General features: G+C 41.6%; 1 protein-coding gene across 1 annotated transcript in view; it reads right to left on the reverse strand.

Annotated features, from left to right (window-relative positions):
* HECTD2 (HECT domain E3 ubiquitin protein ligase 2) overlaps positions 1-23514 on the reverse strand; it is a 131915-nt gene that overhangs the window by 57171 nt on the left and 51230 nt on the right. The window contains exon 3 of the mRNA XM_089692756.1: positions 22114-22252. Within this exon, the coding sequence (XP_089548882.1) occupies positions 22114-22252 (139 nt within the window). The remainder of the gene's footprint in view (positions 1-22113; positions 22253-23514) is intronic.

Below are 23514 nucleotides of genomic sequence, written 5' to 3' on the forward strand. Positions count from 1 at the left end.
GTATAAAGAAACAATATAGCACTGGTTGCCTTATCTATGAAAGGTGTAATAATGGAGAAGTTTAATAATGATGTCTTGTAATATTTTATATAATTAAGATACAAAGATTACACAGATAGATTATGTAATACTTTACATAATTAAGACACATTAGATTATTTAAAATAACAAACATGTCATACTTACCTTCTCTGTGCAATGGTTCTCTTCTGGGGACCCTGCTGGTGCTGCTGGCTCCTCCCACCTGTCGAGTGCCACCATAGCAAGCTGCATGCTATGTGGGTACTCGTGTGGGCAGCTCAGCCCTGCCCCCCAAACCCCCCTCACTGGATGCTATTGACAGCAGCAGGAGCCAATGGCTCCCCCTACTGTCTCTGAACCAATGTGGAGGGAGAGAGCAGAGAGAGCCACTACTCTCATGCACAGCGCTGGATCAAGATCAGGCTCAACTGAGTATAAGGGTGGCTGGGGGGGGGGGGGGCTGCATGTAGAAGGTTTTTTACCTTGACACACATATTGCATTACGGTAAAAACAATTCTACCTTTAGAACCACTTTACTGCCTCTGCAATTTACAGTCAGTTGGCATATATTTTAATTATGCTTTCAGCCACTGAAAGCAAACATAGTTATTTAGTAGCCATAAAAATAATCACATGCAGCACCACAGAATAAGAATGAAACAATTAATCACAGGGTGCAGCAATGAATCATAAATCTACACTCACCAGCCACTTTATTAGGTACACCTGTTCACATGGCAGCAACTCAATGCATTTAGACATCTAGACATGGTGAAGACAACGTGCTAAAATTCAAGCATCAGAATGGGGAAGAAAGGGGATTTAAGTGTCTTTGAACTTGACATGGTTGTTGGTGCCAGGCTGGCTGGTCTGAGTATTTAAAAAACGACTGATGTACTGGGATTTTCATGTGCAACCATCTCTAGGGTTTACAGAGAATGGCCTGAAAAAGAGAAAATATCCAGAGAGTGGCAGTTGTGTGGACAAAAATGCCTTGTTGATGTCAGAGGTCAGAGGAGATTGGGCAGACTGGTTCCAGATGATAGAAAGGCAACAGTAACTCATGTCAATATGGACCAAAATCTCTGAGGAATGTTTCCAACACCTTGTTGAATCTATGCCACAAAGAATTAAGTAAATTCTGAAGGCATAAGGGGGTGCAACCCAGTACTAGCAAGTTGTACCTAATAAAGTGTCCGATGAGTATATATTATGTGCAAAAATCAACACAAATATAAATACATCAATCCTAAAGTGCAGTATGATATCACAATAATAAAGCATCTATGTATAAAACTGCATCATATGCCAGTAAAGTGCAAAAAAAGTCCTGTATAGTCCAGATAACATATGTATTAAAAATCATCCTCTAATGAGTCAACTTGTTGTCAGACTCTTCCCAGTGTAAAGAAACACCAGCCACCACATCATGAAATGAATACTCACCGAAAAATGTACTACAAAATGTGTAGCAAGCTTAGCATGTCATCATAGGGTAGCCTATGCATCCATCTACAGTGCTCTCCTCTCTGGTTCCCAGCACCAATCAAAGCTGAAGCAAACAAAACTCCCATCGGAGCCAGCAAACATAGTAACAGTGTAATATTTAATGCACCATTGAAATTACATACATAGCACGCAAAACAAACAGACGGACATATCAATGCAAAACCACTGTAATTCACATAGAAACCCACTGCTGACCGATATCATGCAGCAGCGTGATGCCAGCACTAAAGTCTCCAAAGCAATTTAGCCAATAGGCAATCTTCAAGGTCTCCTTCAGAGAAAAGGGGTAACACCGCAGACTGGTGTTGTATGCTGACTTGGTAAGCATCCTGGCAGAAGATCCTTGGGCTCTGATGGATTATTGGGTTGCTTTACCATTTACTTCCCAGTCGTTGGTTTTAAGGGCATGGATATTGCAGCCCAGGTTCTGAGGAATAGGTACATGTCTTCATCTGTGATTCCTATGATGCTCAAATCTAAAAAGGCTACTTCCAATAAAGTCTGTTATTGGGTGGGGAAGGCCTGCTTCACTTGTGTGTCTTAGGGTTTCCACCCCTTTCCTGCAGTTGGGTCTGGACCATCGTTTGACTCTTGACAACCAAGTTTTGCTCCTTTCCATTTTTTTTTAGAGACTATTGGCGTCAACCCTTGTACAACATCCCCCCTCCCCATCTGTTCCCCTGTTACTCTGTGGGATCTAAAAAAAAAAAAAAAGAAAATAGGGCAAACAGGAGGCGCAAACCCCTAGTGCATTATACAAGGTTTATTTAAAAGTAAAAATGCCGAAAACACTCACAAACATGGCATGTATGTAAAGCTTTGTAAGAAGGTAGAGATGGCCAAAACAATGACTAGCTTTGAAGAAAGGGACTCGTCCCCGAAACGCGTCAACAAGCCGACCACACTGACAGTTGGACACCCTGCCATTGTTTTGGCCATCTCTACCTTCTTACAAACCTTTACATACATGCCATGTTTGTATGTTTTCATCATTTTTACTTTTAAATAAACCTTAGATAATGCACTAGGGGTTTGTGTCTCCTGTTTGCTCTTTTCCAGTTGTTGATTTCCCTATCTGAGGAGGGCTGCATCTTCAAAACGCTATCCATAGGCCACCTTGGTCCTGGTTCCCTGGCCTTCCTTTGGCAATTGGAGCTCTGGAAAGTACACACTGTTGTCCGTTTCTATGGGATCTAAAGCTAGTTGTCCCTGTGCTTCAGAAGCCACCACTTGCACCTATTAGAGACATTCCTCTCTCCCTACTTTCACCCATAAGATGGTATTCCTTGTAGCCATTACCTCAGTGAGGCAAGTGTCTGAACTGGCAGCTTTATCCTACAAGGAACCTTTCTGGTTTTGCATAGGGACATGTGTGTGTTGAGGCCCAGGACTTTCCTCTTGCCTAAGGTAGTTTTTGCCTTTTACCTCAAACAGGGCATATTATTTTTCTGTCATTTTGCCTGGTTCCACTTGATCCAAAAGAGATTTCCCTCTATTGTCTGGATGTTGTTTGGGTTGTCATTTGCAAGGCTGCCACCTGCTCTTCGTTCACACATTCTCTCTGTGGACATTGCACTGCCGTAACCTTTATGAATAACTAAAAAAAATAAATAGTTAAAGCCCATTCCCATGCGGGAAACCCGTGTCGTATGCAGGTTTCATGCACCACAATCAGAACACACTGCCCTTTCGATCTGCAGCGGGTGTCAGTGCAATGTTATCGACACCCCACTTTTGGCATGGTGTGGTGTGATTTCAGCCCATGCAAAACAAAAATGGGCTGAAATTGCACAGCACAGAACTTCAAGGAATGTGCATCGTGTTCCTGTATGATTCCGAGTGTGAATGGGCCCTTAAAGCAGTTCTAAACTCTTTATTAACCATTTCCTTTCTCTTCTACCCCTACTGCTCTCTAACCTTTGAATAGAGAGACTACTAGGATTTTCACCTTTTTGGTACTTCCAGCTCCTTCCAGCCAATTTGTGTCTCTACTTAAATACGCATCCCACCCGCCACTGCAACTGTGTCTTGGAAACAACTGCTGTTTAAATTGAACATCCTAAACTTTCAGCAGTCTTTGTAGTAATTTAGGTTAGGGAGCAGCAGGGGACGAGGTAAAAGAGGTAAAGGTTGGAACATACCATAGATCTACATCAGGGAATGACTTCAGCTTTGGTGAAACTGTTCTTTAAAGCCCTTTCCTTCTGCCTATTGGAAAGCTGTACCGCTTGCTTCCTCGGACAGACCCTTGGTAATACAGCTTCCCCACAGCAAGTAATAAAGCATCAAAAGATACCCCCAGAGTGATCATTGAACTGTGAGATTGACTGTGCTGCTAGGGGGTGAGCGAGCAGTGCACATGTGCATTTGAAAATGTGAGTGCCGAAACATGGAAGAATAAAAGATTGCTGGACTGGGAAAAAAGGTAAGTATTATTTTAGGTGGGCTGCACTCAGGGGGTTGGGGGATTTATTTAAGGACTATTGCATTCATTTAGATTAGGGAGCAGCAGAATAGGAGGTAGAAAAGGATTGAGCTTACAGAGGAGCTCCAGTCAAATTGGTGTTAATTAAAAGTCAGCCGCAACAAAAACGGTAGCTGCTGACTTTTAATAAACAAACAGTTACCTGTGTCAGGATCCTGCAATGTGCTCACCTGAGCCGTTCTTTACATTGATGTCTTGTCCCCAGTGCCGGCATCTCAACTGTGGGAACCTGGCTATGACAGCTTGTGGCTTCACAGCTGGGTGCCCACTGTGCATTCACCAGCCGCACTGCTCTTTGTGAATGGTCCTGCAGTCTTCTGAGACCTGTCATGTGTCCCAGAAGACTGAGGGGAAGGAGGGGGGATGAGAACTTCTGCTCCAATTACTGAGGTGGTCGGAGAAAAGTGGCAGCAGGTACCTGTCAAAACCAGGTACCCCCCCCGAAAAAAAAATTTTTAAGTGAAGAGGAGGGGGGAAGGAGGCCTTAAAGTGGAACATCCCTTATTGGGTGGAGCTCCATTTTAAGTCTACCCCAAGTGCATCCTACCTGGTGTAATGCTTACCTTCCTTCCTGATTCAGTGATCTTTCCTCCAACAAGGTCCTGGTCAGCTCCTATGCATATGCACATGCAAGCCAAGACAGGATTCTCATGGTGGTCCCTCAGAGTTCAGCTTTCCCATAGAAATGAATAGAGACATGATGTGCATGTACAGTAAAAAAAAAAAAAAAGGGGGGGGGGGACAGTGGGGGCCTTGCTGGAGGCCAAATCACTGTATTGGTATTGCACTCAAAGGGGTAAGGGATATATTAAGGGGCAACTTCAACAAAGGTGAAGTTGTCCTTAAAACACCTGCAATGAATTAAACTAAGATCTTTGCAGTGTGTGCAGTGGACCTGGCGAGCAATGTTTTTCTCCCAAATCATCTGATGGTTCACTTATAACTGATAATAAAACGTTGACAGAGAAAGGTTGATATATCTTGACATTTTGTACCTTTTGTAAATGCTGTTTAGTGTGCACTATAAATTGTACATGGGGGCAAGATAAACAAAAGCCAATATTACATATGTATATCATTGTTATTTGCTGGGAACACAAAATTGTGATGTGAAAAAATAACATGGAGAAGGGTTGAAAGGATTGTCATTAATGTCCTCCTTCACTGCTGCTTTCACATTTGGAATCCCCACCTCCTAACACTTGTGCTAGTGCCGATATTTCTAAAGTTCACATTTACATATATTCTGTGGAAGACGTTCATATAAAGCCGAAGTTGATGAAAAAAAGCTGTAATGTAGACTTCAACATCACATTTAAATGTTAGTTGCTCTATGATATCCCCTGGCACAATGCTGAACATACGCCAGCTTTGACATCTTGTATTTCTGCCCTGAGTTTACAGTAAATAAACAGCTATTGGTAAATGCAGCTGTCAGAAGTTTAAATACTTCTTAAAGGTTAACTTCATCCACTCCTCCCACGACCTCCTGCTGTATAGCTTGCTTGTCTCCTCCTCCTCCCATGCTCGTCTCCAGGACTTCTACAGAGCCTCCCCCATCCTCTGGAACTCTCTACCTCAATCTATCAGATTATTGCCTACTCTGCACACGTTTAGGCAATCTCTGAAAACCGATCTCTTCAGGGAAGTCTATCCTGCCTTCAGCTAATAACGGAATCTTCTATTCCACCTACCAGTCCATCCCCCACAGTTATTACCTTTTGTTCCACTAGCCCCTCCCTCCTAGATTGTAAGCTCCAAGGAGCAGGGCCCTCCTATCCCTCTTGTATTGAACTGTATTGTTGCTGTATTGTCTCCCTTTATATTGTAAAGCGCTGAGCAAATTGCTGGCGCTATATAAATCCTGTATAATAATATAATAATAACTTCATTTTTTTGATGCCACGTCTTACACCCGTAGTTAGGGTTTAAGATGATACAAATGGCCCCCGTGACAGGTTACAGGGGTGTCTCGCTCCTGCAGATGCTGTCACTTTTGAAAGTGATGCCCGTACAGCCATGGCATTCACTCACAGAAATCTATGAAGAAATAAACTAAAAGTCACATCTGTCACAGCGGCATACAGACTTGTAGTTCTCAATTGAATACAAGTGCAGTAATCAGAACACTCAGACCACTGGCACTTCCACCAGCTCTGCAGGAGACAGACCAAACCTCTGTACGGATGAAAGAGTCTGCAGGAGTATGGCACTATTACCAGCGATACACTAGCTGCAGGTGCAATATGTTGCAGCCACCTGTGAAGAAAAAAAAATAATAAACGCATATTTTTTTCCTTCAAAAATATGTGCATTTATTATTTTTAAGGTGAACTTAGCCTTACCTAGATAGAAATATTTAACCTCTGTATCCAATATTCTCAAAATGTATGCATGTGCACATGCCTCCCAGACCAGGGCAGGGCACCCAGCTGCATCCCTAGAAATGGGGTTGCTTTTTCTGTTCCAGGCCTACTAAACTCTGACATGCCGTGTGATGACGAAGTTCTTCTATATTTGTGTACATGTGGCTGTCCGTTAGAAACATGCACATAAAGAGATTTTTATTTTGTTTTATGTAATATGGCAATTTTTGACACGTATAGCAGTTTTCCTCTCAAAATGTTCTGAAATGTTGTATATCTGTAAATGACATTTTAAATTTAAAGTAGAACTCTGTGAATTTTTTCTTTTCTCCCATGCAGTGGGGCTGTGCCTGCACTGCATGGGCTAACTGCTTGTTTTGTCCAGGGACACTCCGAAAAGCGATACCCAAATCCTTCAATCCCCTGGAAAACAGTCCTCACCCACGTCCAGCGGTGGACTGTTCCTGCTGTCCTTGCGTCCACAGCCAGTCTATGGGCAGGACGAAGACAGGAACAGTCCACTCATAAATTCGTTAGTGTGCGAGGGGCTGGAGTGGCAGGGACCGGTCTTGCATTTGGAGGATCGGCGGATTAGGTGAGTTTTTCTCACCCTTAGACAAAAACGAACAGTTAACCCATGCAGTGCAGGCATGGGCATGGATAATAAAGAATATAAATGATTTTTTAAAGATGAAAAAGTGAAGTACGTAATTCAGCCTGTAGGTGTCACTGCTGTTACAGCCGACTATGACATACTGTAGGTGAACACATTTTTCCAGTCGATTTAAAAGTACACCACACTCAGCAGCTGTATTTAATTTGCGCAGACAATTCTGTTTTGTTTTAATCCTGGAAATGATTGCATTTGTTGGATGCAGTTCTTTCCTCTGTTCTTTTGGCTTTTTCCTCCCATAGCACACCAAGCAGAATATATTCTAATAAATCCCCATCCTCTATATCCAGCATTGAAGAGCAACTTGCAGGGACACTTTGCTTCTGAAGCCTGTTAGCCTCAATGAACTGTGCACAGTAAAGAGTACAGACCCTGGGACTGTCGCCCTGTCCTGGCTTTACCACCTAATGGATTAATGACCTGAAGGAAGCATGCAGCCAGTGAAATCTGGAAAAGGCCTGGACTTTCCTTGCATGCTAATTCTAGGTCAGTAACTGAGTGATAGGTCGTGAAGCCAGGATCAAGGTGATGGCTTTGGCATCTTCAAAGCATAGGTAGCTGCATATTCCTGTCCTCGTAGTTTATTTTGCCTCTGACGACTGCACTACTATTTCATCCTTGCATCTTTACTAAACTGGATAATCACTTTATATTTTAGCATATTTAAAGTGGTTGTAAACCCTTACATATACCCAATGAAGTGACTGGCTTCAGTTGATACACAGAGATGAAAGAAATCCCTAAATCCCCCACATAAGCTGTACCTGTTTATCTGCACTCTTCTTTTCTCTACATCTGTTCAAAGTGCTCAATTTATAAAGCTTGCTAGAGTTCAGAAAAAAGGGGGCGGAGAGCTGATACTACAATCTGCAGCAGGGGCTGACTGACAACTCATGGGGCCCCCGGGCAATAGGGGATCATGGGACCCCTGTGTCCTTGCCCACACTCAAAGCACACCCAAAAAGCCTATAAAAAAAGGTAACGGACATTTCATGGGGCCCCCTTCTGACCCAGGGCCCTTGGGCAGTACCTGAGTGGTCGAATGATCAGTCGTCCCTGCTCTGCAGAGCTCAGTGAGGAGAGCCCCAAGAGCTGATTGGAGGGAAGAGACACACCCCTCTCCACACAGCTCATGGGATCAGAGCTGAGGCTGTCAATCACAGGCTGTGCTCCCCCCATCACCATGTTTCTCTTGGTGTCAGGAAAACTTCAGAATCAATGCTGATAGCAGAACAACAACGCAGCAGACAGAAATGAGTGCTCTTAACCAAAACAAGTACACACTATACAGGGATATGTTTTGTTCATATTTAATGTCTGAGGTTTACAACCACTTTAAATATATTAAAAATTTCACCAAACCTGTTTATGCCCCAGTATGTGCTCAGCATGCAAATATTAACTTTCTTGTTCATTTAAATTTGACCCAGGGATAAGATATCCTCCATTTTTATTACTTCCATCTCTGTTTGGCAGATTCTTGCAAGAAAGCAGTAGTAGATGGCTTATGGATTGCATTCACAGCTCAATAAAGCATGCCAGATTTATTCAAGCAAAAAGTGGAATAATATTGAAGTGACTACTTAAAGGTCTTTTTGTTGTCATTGTTGAAGTGTGCTTTCAAACGTTTGTTGCCACCCAGAAGTGTGCAGAATACTAAAGATTCTTAATTGAAGTGAAAGTGAAGATCAGAAGTGGAGCAAATAAAAATCAGCCCTTTTTAATTTTTTTTTCAAAAAATAGGAGCTCTTTAAACCAATACTAAAGACAAAACTTTTGCTTTCATTTTGGATAGAGTAGGGGAGGGTTATAACCCCGGTCAGTTTTTGGTAGTGGTGCACCGAAATGAAAATTCTGATGCCGCCCTGAAACCTAAAATTCAGGATGCACTTGGCCAAAAACCGAAACGGTCAGTTTTTTAAAAATATTTTAAAATGTAATTAATGTGGCTGGCAATTTTGCATTGAAGTCACCAGGGGGCATTTATTTCATTGAAGTCAATGTAGACACGACTTTTCGAAAGTCTATGAGATACGATTGTGCATTGAGGCGACTAGGAGGCGTTTTTGCATGAAAGTCTGTGAGACACGACTTTGCATGTATCGGCACCATTATAGGCAGAGTGCCGATAACACTATTTTCAGCCGATATGTTTTGGACGCCAATATATCAGTGTATCCATAGATGTTTGCCATCTGTGTCCAATCGGGGAGATTTACCTTCACTTCCTTCCCCATCACCAAAACAGGAAGTGAGAAGAAATCCCTCCAAAGTGAGGGAATCCCTTGTTGTCTCCATGGTCACAATAACTAGTGTTCCCAAAGAAGATTTCCCCACTACCATTATTTTGCAAACAACCAAATATTTGGTGTTTTCTTTCACATTCGGTGATAACGGTAAACATGACAAATAGAGAGGACGAATTTCCCAAACAGACACACAGACAGCAGTAAAAACCTGAGAGATGTTCTAATTCCTACCACTTTATTCATGACTAAAAAAGTTTTGCTTTCAGTTATACTTTAACCACTTGCCCTCCAGAGGATTTACCCCTCTTCCTGACCAGGCCATTTTTTGTGCTGCGTTACTTTAACTGACAATTGCGCGGTCATGCAATGCTGCACCCAAATTAAATTTATGTCCTTTTTTCCGCCCACAAATAGAGCTTTCTTTCGGTATTTGGCTGCCTGCGCACTTTTTATTTTTTGCGCTCTAAACAAAAAAAGACTGACAATTTTGAGAAAAAAAACTATATTTTAGACATTTTGCTATTAAACATTTAAAAAATCAAATTTCGTCTACATCTTTGCTAAACGAAAATCCCAATAAGTGTAAATTAATTGGTTTATGTGAAAGTTATAGCATTTACAAATGGCGGTAAATATACACTGGAATTTTAATTTTTTTTATACTAGTAATGGCAGAGATCAGTGCTAATAAAAAGCACTGATGCTGTACTAATGACACTGGGCAGGAAGGGGTTAACATCTGGGACAATCAAAGGGTTAACTGTGTGCGGTGTGTGTTTTACTGTGTGCTGTGCTTTACTATGCTATGCAGAGTCATACAAAGCAGTGTGCTGAAGCTGACAGGGGAGAGATCTGTATTGTTTACATACAGACCTCTCCCCTGTCAGTGCTCCTCGGCAATCGCCGGTGTGCCAGTGGGGAATCACAGGCCGAGACCTGGTAAAGGACAGCTGAAGCTGGAAATACAAAATCACGTGTATATATATATATATATATATATATATATATATATATATACACATGATATTGTGCAGCCCTGTTGCCCTGTAGCAGTAGTTCTGCTATAGGGCGGTGGGAAAGCAGTTAAAAGAGAAGTATGGGTTAAAAACAAAAAAATTATACTCACCTAGGTAGCATGGATCCAATCCTGCATCTGTCCTCTACTGGCTCTAAGACTGAGAACTGTTCTTTTTATATGAAGAACTCTGCTCCTCCTTCACGTGATAGTACAACAATGCCTTTTACAGCTGATCAGGTGAGCAGACAACTAAAGGGGCTTAAAGCAGAAAAGGCTCTGATGCTATTAGCCCTAGGGTGTGTGCAATCATCTGGGGGTGTCCTTTAATGGGTCTTTAACCCCTTTGTATCTAAAGGTAAAACAAATGTTAATGCCTAAGCACAAATTTGCAACTTTGACGTGTTAGTAAAACCGTACATACCACAAATGCTTTGTGCATCCAGGTGGTTTATACCTTGGTTTTTTTTTTCAGGAAAAATTGGGCTTTCATTGGGTGGTAAATAATCTCCTGATTTTTTGTTATTGTCAATTTAGCTTGTTATTACCATAACCTGCCACCAAAGAACAATTTAAAATACATTCTCTTGCTCCTGATGACCACAGCAATACCAGATGTGTGCATGTTAGTTGTTGTTTGTACCCGTAGTACAGCCCAGAAACAATAGTGCACTTTTTTCTTTTTTTCCTACCTAATATGCACTGACAATAACACTAACTGACCTTGATACTGATTAAAAAAAAAAAATCCTGTCCAAAAAATACTGATTCTGACCCTGACCCAAACACTAACTCTGGCACTGACCTAGATCAAACCTTGATCTAGGTTATTTTTTTTTTTTTGTATTTTATTTATTATTATTATTATTTTTTTACACACTGTTTTCTTTTTTTTCTCTCTGCAAGGAGAGAGAGATATAATGTATTGCTCTCCTCCAATCAGAGAGAACACATCGAGGTGGGCTTCACAGTGACTGATCACTGTGATAGCCAATAAAGCGCTATTACAGCGATCAGGTGATCCATAATTGGGAGTTCTGTGATCCGATGGTTATTACGGGACCGATGGCTCTCAGTGATACCCCGGTCTCTGCATTGGGAGTGCGCCGTGCGGTGTGCTGTCAGCACAAAGACAGATATGCAAGTATGCAGCCCCACAGTAAAAAAGCCCAATTCAGAGGGGCAGCATTTATTTATTTCAGGTGCTTATATAGCGCAGTCAATTTATGCAGCGCTTTACATATATATTGTACATTCACATCAGTCCCTAACCCTCAAGGGATGTACAATCTAAGGTCCCTAACTCACATTCATACATACATACTAGTCTTTTTGGAGTGTGGGAGGAAACCAAATATCTTACGGTTTTACACTATAGTGTGAACATGCAAACTCCAGGCAGGAGGTGCCATGGCTGGGATTCGAACCAACAAGCCTAGTACTACCAGGCGGAAGTGCTAACCATTTAGCCACCGTGCTGCCCATACATATTTGTGTATGTTCGGCGCCAAGGGGCTAATTTAATCCTGAGTCTCAGAAAAGTCCCTGTGCTGAGGAGGACAACTTGCCTTGTTCCTGTGCCGAAGGTATCACATCCTCAAGGCTCCAGAGATTACAGACCGGTGGCTTTGACCTCCCACCTCATGAAGACCTTGGAGAGACTCATTTTACATCAGTTACAGCCCATGGGTAGCACATATTTAGACTCACTACAGTGCACCTACCAACCAGCCTAGATTGGGAGCTGAGGACGTTATCTTCTTGCTAAATCGCATTTATGCACACCTGGATAAGCTGGTGAGTACAGTGAGGGTCATGTTTTTTTACTTCTTTAGTGCTTTTGATACCATCAGGCCAGCTCTCCTGGGTGAGAAGCTAACAGCAATGCAGGTTGTCTCCCTTGTGTCATGGATTGTTAACTACCTGACTGGAGGACCTCAGTATGTGCATTTGCAAGACTGTGTGTCAGACAGGGTGGGGGGTGCACATAAATAATAAATATGGGAGGTGCACATAAATAATAAACTGGACTGGAGTAAGGCTGAATACACACATATTGCATTGACATGTGTTTTACTATATTGTAAAACATCTGTCACCTCAAGGATACACAAAAAACAAGTGTTTCCTGTGTGTCCCATTCACACTGCAATACAACCTGGGGCTACGCTGCGATAAAATGCAGACATGCTGCGCCGAATCACAAGGCAATGTACAGCACCACACACTAAACAAAGCAAGCCGTGTGATGAACTGAATCGCTCACCTACTACTGCGAGGAACGGAGAGCTGCCGGAACGGTAAAGCTCTCTGCCAGCACTGTGTTCCCAAGTGAATTCACCTATTTTTTGAGAAGGCTGAGGTCTTTTAACATATGCAAAATATGTCTGAAGAATGATTTGAGGAACACAACAACATGTTTGAGGTGTTGGCTTTGTCTCCAAATTTTCCAGATCTTAGTCTAATACAGCATCTGTGGGATGTGCTGGAAAAACAAGTCTGATTCATGGAGACCCCACCTCGTACATTACAGGACTTAAAGGATCTGCTGATGATGGTTTGGTGCCAGATGTCAAAGCATAAAATTTCAGAGGTCTAGGGGCATCCGTGCCTAGATAAATCAAGGATGTATTGGCAGCAAAAGGGGTTGTTTTGGTGGCAAAAGGTGGACCTACTCAATATTACTTGGGTGGTCGGTGTAAATTGTTGTTGAAATGAATGGTCTGTCAACAGGGTCTCTTTAAGCCTGCAGATAAATACTGCCATCTTTAGGCTGGAGTGGCATCTGCGGTGCCATCTGTGTACAGTGACGGTATTAAAAAATAATTAAAAAGAAAAAAAGATTTATTTTTTCACATTTTTCATTCTAAGGGTTTTTGTTTGAAGCACTATATGTCCCTATAAATATGTTTGTGTGTGTTATATGTTAGGTATGCAAATTACTCACTGTTATTACAAAGGTAAACAACATACGCTGCCAAACCTTGACTGGACATCTAGGAATCAATGACCTCTAATCACAAAAGAGTTAAACATACCTAAATAATGTTTCCATTTTCATAAATGTATGTGGCCCTGGTCAGAAAGGGAGATATCTCCCATTGTAATAGAAAGGTGAGAACGTGACTGTTTACTCACCTGACCATTACTTGGTTAGAGTTCTATAGAGGTTCTGGTGTTCTGTTCTGGAGTTCTGTAATGGCCATCAGTCTACTAGAAGCAACAAAGCTAGTCCCCCCCCCCACACATCCTGTTCCTGACAACACCAAACCTTGTGCGTCCTATCCCCAAGAGGTTGGGTTTCACCAGCTGAAGCATGGTAAACTTGGCCAATGGATTTATTAAAGCTTGCCTGGCCGTTTTATTTATTTCTAAGAGTTTCTTGTGTTTGTGTCAATTAAACCAAATCACTGTTGTACCATTACCAGAAAATCTATAGTCACTGAGAAAAACATGTTAGCTGTTCTTTCAAAGCTCAGTCGTGTACGACTTCTAAACCTGTAATTGTCTCTAATGTGGGCCCCCAATGTTTGACTTTGAGAAATGCTTTTTTTTTTCCAGGAGATTTACAAATGCGTGAGAATAAAAATTCTAAAAATTACCCCTATGGATAAAATATTTGTGTCGTGACTTTCTGCTTTCCATTATAAAGCGTGATGATATTTTTATGGCAGAAATACGACAATAAAGCTGTTTCCCCAAAGGATGTGTTTATAATTTATCATCCAAAATTCTATAAAAAGGAGATTAAGATCTATTTAAATCTAACCTCTCCATCACCTTAACATTCTGTAGCATGACTCCCAGATGCGATTACCTGCTTTTCTATCACAATTTAACCTGCCACTTGACAAAAAATAAGTATTTATTTTCAAAGTATTAAGAGAGTGAAATTGTAGTCCCATCTTTTCCAGATTAAAAGTGAACCTGAACTAAAAAAAGTGGGGATTTGCTATCCTATAAGATACAGTACATCTAGAAAAGTAATTTTGCCCAAGCAGTAGCCTGAAAAAATTATTTTGCCTTGAATTCCTTCTGAAAATAGCAGTGCACTTCCTGTGCCTTAAACCTCATAACTGCATATCTGTATCTGAGATCCTCCATGGCAGGCGTCTCCACAATTTCCAACCAAAGGGCCAGTATACTGTCCTTCAGACTTTAGGGGGGCCGGATTGTGCCTAGTGGGAGTAGAAGAACTCTGGAGCCTGGTGTCAGTGAGAGCAAACATTGTCTCAAGGTTGGTGGTCAGTAGGGGGAGGAATGGTGCCCCATTGTTGATATTAGTGGGAGGAATATTGCCCCCTTATTTGTGTCAGTGGCAGGAACTATGCCTCACTGTTGGCGTCACTGAAGGAACTATGCCCCACTGTTGGCGTCACTGAAGGAACTATGCCCCACTGTTGGCATCAGGTAGAGGAACCATGCCCCAAGGGCTGGATACAGGGTAGAACAAGTGTAGAACAAGGCATGGTAAGCAGATAAGCTGCAGACAGCCAACAAACCGAACTGTTGACTCGTCTTTAACCACTCTGCTTGTCTTTTTTTGGGCACATCTTCCAAAGAATATGTGCTCTTTGATGTAGCCATTCAAAGGTTGAAATTATATTTCCTGTAACTTTCTCCAACGAGTACACAAACTAACTTTTTTTGGCAGGCAATATATCCAGCTGCTCCTGGAGAGGTAAGAATATTTAATTATAAATTAAGCTGATGATATGTAAATATCTACCATGGATTTAAAGGGAACCTATGCAAAAAGAAATATAAGAGTTAACTTGTTGACTTGTTAAAGGTGTAGGCTCTAAGACTGCCATCCAGACCATGGCTTTACTACATATTGATTGATTGATCTGCTCAAGTGCGGTCAATGACAATTTTATTTTTTTTAACATCACTATCCCCTGTCCTTTGAAAGTATTGCTAGGTTATGTATTGTATTATCCTGTACATTTCCCCCGCATCTCTTTAGAATTCTCCTCCACTTTTCGTTGTGCTCCTTTGTTATGTTCTGACAGTCTGGTCTTTTGCTTTTGTTTCAATTTGCAGTTTGGAACTAAAACTGCTTTATTTTCCTTCCATCATTTCTCTTCCAGGAGTGAACCTTCTGTCCTCAACCTGTAAACCACTTCCTGCCTATACTTCTCCTCCTCCTTTTTTTATACTAAACTTTTTCTCTTTTTTTCCAAGGTTTTTCTTTTTGTATTTCTGTTTATACCTTACCCTAACCTCCTGGCACCCAAGCCTTGGGTGCTTCCATCAGAAAACTGCTTTCTCGCCGCTGAAACACAGGACCAAGGTATTAAAGCTCGGCATTGCACCCACGACTAGAGGACACTGGCTTAGACGCAAACTGGAACTCTTTATTGAACAGAAATACAGGTTGTTATACACTTCAGAAATAGGGGTAGTCCCCACATGAATAATAAAAACAAATATTACACATTGGGATAAACATCCCACGCTGTTTCTGATTCCTAATCTGGTGGAAACCTATCCTTGGAAATTGTATCACACTCAAACTCACGTTCCTCCCAGCAGAGGAGTCATTTTATATTACAAAATATTGCACCACTTGCGGTGCTTGATTCTCCCTAGACCTATCACATCCTACCTCCCGACCTACAAAGTTAACAAAGATCAGTCCCTACTGCTTCTTTACCAGAAGTTCTAGATCCAGCTCACGGCACTTATGTCTCCCCTAATGTCTTTTGCTGGCATTCCTATTGTAGAACACTCACAAGACTTTCCCTAAAGTGTCAGTCTAATAGATTTCAACAGTTCTTGCAAAGCCAAGGGCCCTATGCCTGCAATCCTTGTCTAGATATGAATTAATCATCTGTGCTAGTAATCTTGTGTCAACTTTGAGTGGGACTATCTGGCTCAAAAGCCCTGTGGAACTCTGACACTTTCCTGAAATGTAACAGATTCCTTCCTGTACCACCCCTTCTAGGATTGTGGGATTGTTGGAGAATTCCCTTTTAGCATGTTCCCCTCCTCTCATGCAGTCTTTCAGTTCACTGTTCACTTTCCTATCCATATCAGGTAAATATTCCTTCTGCCAGTACTAGGATTCCTACCCCTCACTCCTTGGCAGAGGATTCTGTTCTTTACAGGGGTAGCTTGAATGATTCCTACAATTATTTATTTATTAACAGGTTAGGAAGGCTGGTATTGCGGCTACCACACTCCTGAAACCACTATAGATGTTGGTTGGATGGATGCTGCCTCATTCTTCTGGTCCTGATGTTCCCATGTGCAAGTTTGGGTTAAAATATCCTGCCTACCAATTATCTTGCCTCCTATCCTCATCCCTGCCTACCCTTTAATAAAGGTGTTGGTAATCACCCCACTCACTCCTTAAAACGTATTCAGGGTTAGTACCTTTACGTTTTTTGGATTTTATGTTGTGGATTCCCATATCCATAGATAAGATATTAGTTGTCCATTCTTTCTTATTATGGACCTTTCTCTCCCCCAAATCAATGGTTATGAGTATGTAACTTAAGCTTCTGGCTGTTGACTGGTTGGTATATCATCTGGACATGTTCTGTCTGTCCAAGCTTCCTTTTCCTAAAGTGAACCATTGGGTATGCTTGAGCTAAAGTGTATTTCCACTTTTGCAGCCAAATTGGGATAACACCTATTTTATTTTAGTTACAGGTTCCTATTCTCATACCACAATAACCTTTTCTGTATTGTATTGGCAGGTCTCATTATTAGTTGTAAACTACATTTGACCACTGTCTGCCCTAACAAATGGTTAAAGTATAACTAAAGGCAAAATATTAATTTTTATTTTGGATAGAGTGGAAAGAGATTAGCACACGTCAAGTTTTTATTGCGATCTGTGCCCCATTAAGGAGATTCACCCTCTCTATTTGTCCTTTTTATCAATGTCATTGAAAGTGAAAGCAAAGGAAAATCCCAAATGTTGGGTTGTTCCCAGAAAGGTAATAGAGGAGAAATTTTCCAGTGGAGACACTAGTTCTGGTGATTTGGAGGTCCCCAAGGAATTCCTTTAATTTGAAGGGATTTCCTCTCACTTCCTGTTTGGCTATGGGACCGGAAGTGAAGGGAAATCTCTGCAATATGGTACAGATGGCAAAAAAAAGTCTGACAACGGTTATAGCCTTCTCTTGCTCTGTCCATGAAATGAAAAACAAAAAATTTGCCTATAGTTCTACTTTTAAGATTTTGATGCTGGCCTCTTGCATTGTATGTTAATGAAAAGAAACAGTCTGTGGTTGGGTCAGTCACTCTAAATTGTTTAGAAATGACTGAAAGTCTGCCATGAGGCCTTTTCCTGAAACCTGTCAAGTGGGTTTTTCTCGCATTTGACTGCAAAAGTGGAAATACATTTTAAGCCATTCCTATAGATAGCTAAATGGTTTTTCACTATTGGACATAGTATGTGTTCAAATTTCCCTTATAAGGATCTCCTTTTTCTTCTCTGGGACAAATACCCAGTAAACATTTCTTTTATTTTGACCACAATAATAGTTGGTCTAATTTTCTCCCATTCAGTAGTGTGCGGTTTAACTTGTTTTGTTAAGGATGGTTGATTGGCCCTCCACTTCGCTGATTGAGACCTATACCTCTATCAGGTAGTAGGTCTTTCTATATTTGGTTGGTCCTACTTCATCTAACCTTCATTCAGGCATCACATTCTTCATATACTCTTTGTAGTATGATCTGCACATCTGTTGGATATTAGTGGCTATTGCCTACGCCTCAGTTGGACTGCTTTTAGATATTCTGACTGTTTAAGAATTCCAAAAATGAGTGCGTCCCTCAAAGGAAGAAGAAATTTAAGAATAACATTTTTGTACTTATTGTAAAATCTTTTTCTTGAAGTTCATTGAGAAACATAGGCCCACTCTTCTGTGATATTCCAATTATTTCTAGTACTTTCTCACAAAACTGACAGTTGGAGGTGGGGGTTTTGGGGAGGGCCTAACATTTTATGTTTGCCAGTGTCCCAACCTCCCATAGGCAGTAATAACTGTTTTATGACTGTTTAACAATACATAAAATTTCTGTGTCCCTCAATGGAATTTTAACCCCTTCACGCCTAAGGGTAAAACAAATCTTAATGCCTAAGCACAATTTTGCAACATTGACATGTGTTAGTAAAATTGCACATATCATCACAACTACTTTGTACATCCAGATGAATTATACCTTGTTTTTTGCAGCACAAATTGGGCTTTCATTTGGTAGTAAATGGTAATAGATATCTCTTGATTTTTTTTCATTATCAGAGGAAAACTGGCCCAAAATAGTAAAAAAAAATAATTTTTTTAAATTTAGCTGTGTGTTTCTTGTTACGATCGCAGCAATACCATATATGTGTATGCTATTTGTTGTTTGTACCCATAGTACAGCCCAGAAACAATAGTGCACATTTTGTTTTGTTTTTTACATAAAACACACACTAACGGACACTGATACCAATTTAAAAAAAAAAAATCCTGACCTTTGACCCTGACCTTTTGACCTTGACCCAAACACTTATCCTGGCACTGAACTAGATCAAACCTTGATCTAGGTATTTTTTTCTTTATTTTTTCTTTTATTTTTAAATATTTATCTGTTTTTATACAAACATTTTTTTTTCTCTTTGCCAGGAGTTAGAGAGATACATTCTCCATTCATAGAGAAAAAAAAAAGGGGGGGAGGCGGGCTATACAGTGACTGATCACTGTGAAAGCCAATCAGAGGCTATCACAGCGATCATGTGACCTTGATTTGGGAGTCCCGGGTCCCGATCATTAGAACGGGACCCGGGGCTTAAGTGACACCCTGGTCTTTGTGCTGAGAGTGCGCTGTGCAGCAGAAAGACAGGAACGCGGGGAAAAAAGCCCCGTTCTGTGAGGCATATTTGTGTGACTTTGGTGCGAAAGGGTTAAAAAAAGACTAGCATAAGTACAATAATGTTATTTTTATTCACTTGCAATGTGCCTCTAAACATGCAAGAAAATGTCAATTCCCTAGCACAGCCCTCACTCCCCAATCTTATTTTTTTCACCTTCCATTGCCCCCCCCTTTTCTATAAGTGGCTAATAACTTTCTGTCCTGGCTTAGCTGCTCCTCCACTCATTTCACTCAAGTCTGCTGGGGCTTCTGACATCACATCCATGATGACAATGCCGAGCAGCATTCTCAAGCCTTTTGTATGTCAAAGTAGGACTTTACAGGTAAACAACATACACAAAATAGGATTCTTGACTTGCCACTTAAATCCACTGCTTGGAGTACAGTATAGGAAACAGGATCTTCATCATAAAGCCCAACTCCATGAAAATGAAAAAGCCTACCCTTGCAGTAGGCACCCCATTGTACTGCAAGGGTTAATTGCTCTTCTAGACTAGCGTCAGAGGATTAAGTAGAAAATACTCCTTGCTCCAGCAAGCTCCCCCCAGTGCTGTGAGGAAACCCCTGCAGCTCCTGTGTAAGCTGAAACTGGGTCTGGTCACATTTTAGGCCTCGTAAAGTACAATACAGGGTTAATGTCCCTGTATTGCACGTGATGATACCAAGGCTCAACATGTACATACCGGAGCTTCACACAGAGAGGGACAGAGCCAGAGCCAGCTGGAGCAGGGCATGTACTACAGCCTGTTCTGCAATCCCCTAAACTAAACAAACATTTAACCCTTGCAGTGCTTGGGGGGGGGGAGTTGGGGAGCCCAGGACTATTTTATATTTTCATAGAGTTGGCCTTGAACCATGGGTTATTTACAGCTACCATAAGCTAGCAAGAGATTAGCAAAAAAGAAAGCTGTAGTGACATCCCACATAAATCCCATTTCACTGCCAACAAGAAACAGAAGAGAAGAGCTAAAAAACAAAAAGAAAAAGTATGTACTGCACTCCAAAAAAATTGATTCTACTGATAAGTCAAAAATCCTATTTTCTGGAGTCTTTCCCATGGGACAACCAAAAGCAGTCCAAATAAGGGGATGGAACACAGCAAACAAATGATAACAGGCCCATGAACACAGGTCAAGAATAAGTGCGATAGAAACTCAGAGCAGCTTGATGCACCTTACACCTAAACCTGAGAGTTGGACAAACAAGGAGTAGCAGCTGAGAGATAAACTTGGAACAGCACATACCACATCAAACCAATGGAAGGACAGAGGATGTACAGAAGCAGGACAAAGAGAAGCTGGAATAATGCCCTGGTCAATGTGGTTAAAGAAGAAAACACCTTAGAAAGAAAATAGGCTACGGCCTCAAATCAACCTTGTCCCTAATGAAGGTAAGAGAGGGCTCCTTACTGGTGAACCCAGTACTCGCCATGCAGAAGTGATGTTGACAAGAAGGCATTGGCGCAAGTAAGGCTAAACACAGAAGAATTCTTTTCAAAATGTCCGAGGCAGTCTAAAAGAACAAACAGAAAACAGGCTGTGACCCATCTGAATCACAAGCAAAAACACAGGAAGAACAAATGCAAGCCAACACCATGAACAATAGTCCCCCACCAGAGTGTTTGGGGAGGCAGCCATTAAAGGAAAATGCTAAAGCCAAGACTGGACCCTTGATGGTCCTTCAAGCCCAATGCTAATCCAAAACTGCAGAAGCCAGATTTGTCCTACTGAGTACAGTCTGGAAATAAATATTTTTTTTGCACCAAGCAAAAAACTAGAGCGAAGGCAGGCTTTACAATAAGTCAGTTCCTGAGCCACAAGGTCAGGAGGAACTGAACCCACAGACTCAGTTCCTTAGTCACGACAGCATAGGTTGGGATTACCCGAAAAAACAGATTAACCATAGCATCTACTGCCAAAGCCACGGGATCCCTGGGGCTGGAGACAATCCAGCGCAGTTAGAGGATAAATGAAGGCTATGAGGGCCACATCCACCAACCATGACAAAGATTGTAAACACCTCAGCAAGAGCACCAGCCTCCCAGAGTCCAAATGTCTTCAAATTAGGAAGTCTGCCAAATTTCCAAGCCTGGAGCTAAATTTGAACAAGGCCCTTCTGATATCCACTACGAAGAGCTTTCTCAATTCCCCCAAGATCTTGGGCTGCTGGTTTTTTTTTTCTTAATTGACAGTTTGTCACTTTTTAAATAAACCTAATGGGTGTTATTTACTAATAAATAACTAATGCAAAATCTGGTGCAGCTCTGCATAGAAACCAATCAGCTTCCAGGTTTTATTGCCAAAACTTAATTAAACAAGCTGAAGTTAGAAGCCGATTTATTACTGTACACAGCTGAACCAGTTTTAGTAAATCTACCCCAATGTGTTATTTTTTTGCCCTCATGCACACTTGATGTTTTTACAGCGGCTGTTTTTGGCTTTTGATGTTTTTTTCTACAGCCAGTAAACCCCCCAGCATGTTATCCTATGTGTCCACGCACACATAGACTGTAATCAACATTTTTTTGGCCGGGACGTTTTTTGGCTGGAAAAAGAAAAACACAGGACTAGTGGGTTTCTAGAGTTTTTTAGCTGTAAAAATGCTCTAACGCTGAAAAACGCAGTAAGACGCCACAAACCGACAAACCGGCATTTTTGGACGATTATTTGACCCAAAAAAATTGGGGGGGGAACATAAAAAATGCGGGAAAACGCCACTAAACGCTAATGCAAGAATGCTAAAAAAAGCTGAAAAACTCACATTTTTAATGTGACTTTACACAGCTAACGGTACCAGCGTTATTACAACATCCCGTATGCAAGAGGACTTTAAAGGAAGTGCACAGCTGACATGGTAATATACTTGTATGAGAAAATCTGACAATCCAAAAAAGAAAGGTTAGGGCTCAAGTTACACTTACTGGAAATCCTTCAGTGTTTTGCTGCGTGCTGGATTTGGCGGTTCAGGCAGGATGGGGGCTTTCATCTCAGGCGGCAGTGTGTCAATTGAGATACGCTGCTTTTGTCGGACATCAAGGCAAATTGGTGGAAGGTCCCTCACTGTGAAAACAAGATAACAAGGAAAAGGTTATTCTTCTGTTATTTAGTCCCCGATCACACTGGATGCGAATTGGCATGCGATTTGCATGTATTACTTTAGAAATCGGTGCGGCTCCGACCAAGTAGGAAACGCACTGATATGACCACTCTAATTGCAGACAATAGGGTGCGACTTGGCATACAATTTGCAAGCCGCATGGCATGCAAAACGCATGCCAAGTCGCATCGTATTGTCCGCAATTAGAGCGGCATATCAGTGCGGTTCTGACTTGGTCAGAGCCGCACCGATTTCTAAAGTAATACATGCACTACTTTTGGTGCGATTTGCATAGACTTCTGTGTCAGATGTCTTGCAATCGCACCTGAAATTGGCATATCATCGGACTTTGAAATTGTGCGACTTCACTCTAAGTCGCACGATTTCAAAGTCGGATTTTATGTGACTGGGGTGTAATAGTTCACATAGTAAATTCTCAAAATCATATTAGGTTGTATATACAAACAGATCAATGTACATTGCTGGGATTTTAACAAACTTTGTTGCAAATTCCTACCTTTTGTTATTCTGAAGAAGTAGCCGTTTGCTGGTCTGAGTCAATGTTCTGAGTGAATCTCTATGGGGGTGGTTTTATTAATCAGCTGCTGCACTTGCAGAGCTCCAATGAGGGTACTGGTAAGATCTGCGTCCCTTCACATGTGATTTCCCTTTAGGAGTATCTCACCAAAAATGACATTTTTGTTGCAGAGGATGCCAAATATCTGCCGTGTATCTTAGTGCAGACTTTTGGGAAATTCAGTAAGCCAATCACACAGCAGGAAATGGCATTTTCAGGAGGCGTTCTGTCACCATTTGTTTATAGAACACCATGGCCATATTATGTTGCATTTTACAGAAAATTACAGCGCTGCAGACTGAAAAGGAAAGATCATTTTTAATAACATTCAATTACAATATGATTTGAGTTGCAATTGTGTAAGCTATTGATTTTTTTTCTTTATTTGATCATTTTGTTTCCCCAAGAAAGTAGTTATTCTTTCACCGCCTCCCACCCACCGTATAGGGAAATGACAGAAGGGCGGGAACTCTCTTGATCTGGGAGGATGTTATACAGCGCCCTCCCACTCTAGCGACATGCCCCCCGGGGGTCCGCGGCAATCGGTGGTGCGAACCTCCGGGGGGCATGTCCCCCCCCCCCCGGGGGTTCACGGCAATCGGTGGTGCGCTGTGTCCCTCGGACACAGTGGATCACCAATCGCGGTAA

The sequence above is a fragment of the Staurois parvus genome, unplaced genomic scaffold (genome assembly GCF_062004578.1).
Source record: "Staurois parvus isolate SC_StPar_1 unplaced genomic scaffold, SC_StPar_1.0 ptg000604l, whole genome shotgun sequence".
Lineage (NCBI taxonomy): Eukaryota > Metazoa > Chordata > Amphibia > Anura > Ranidae > Staurois > Staurois parvus.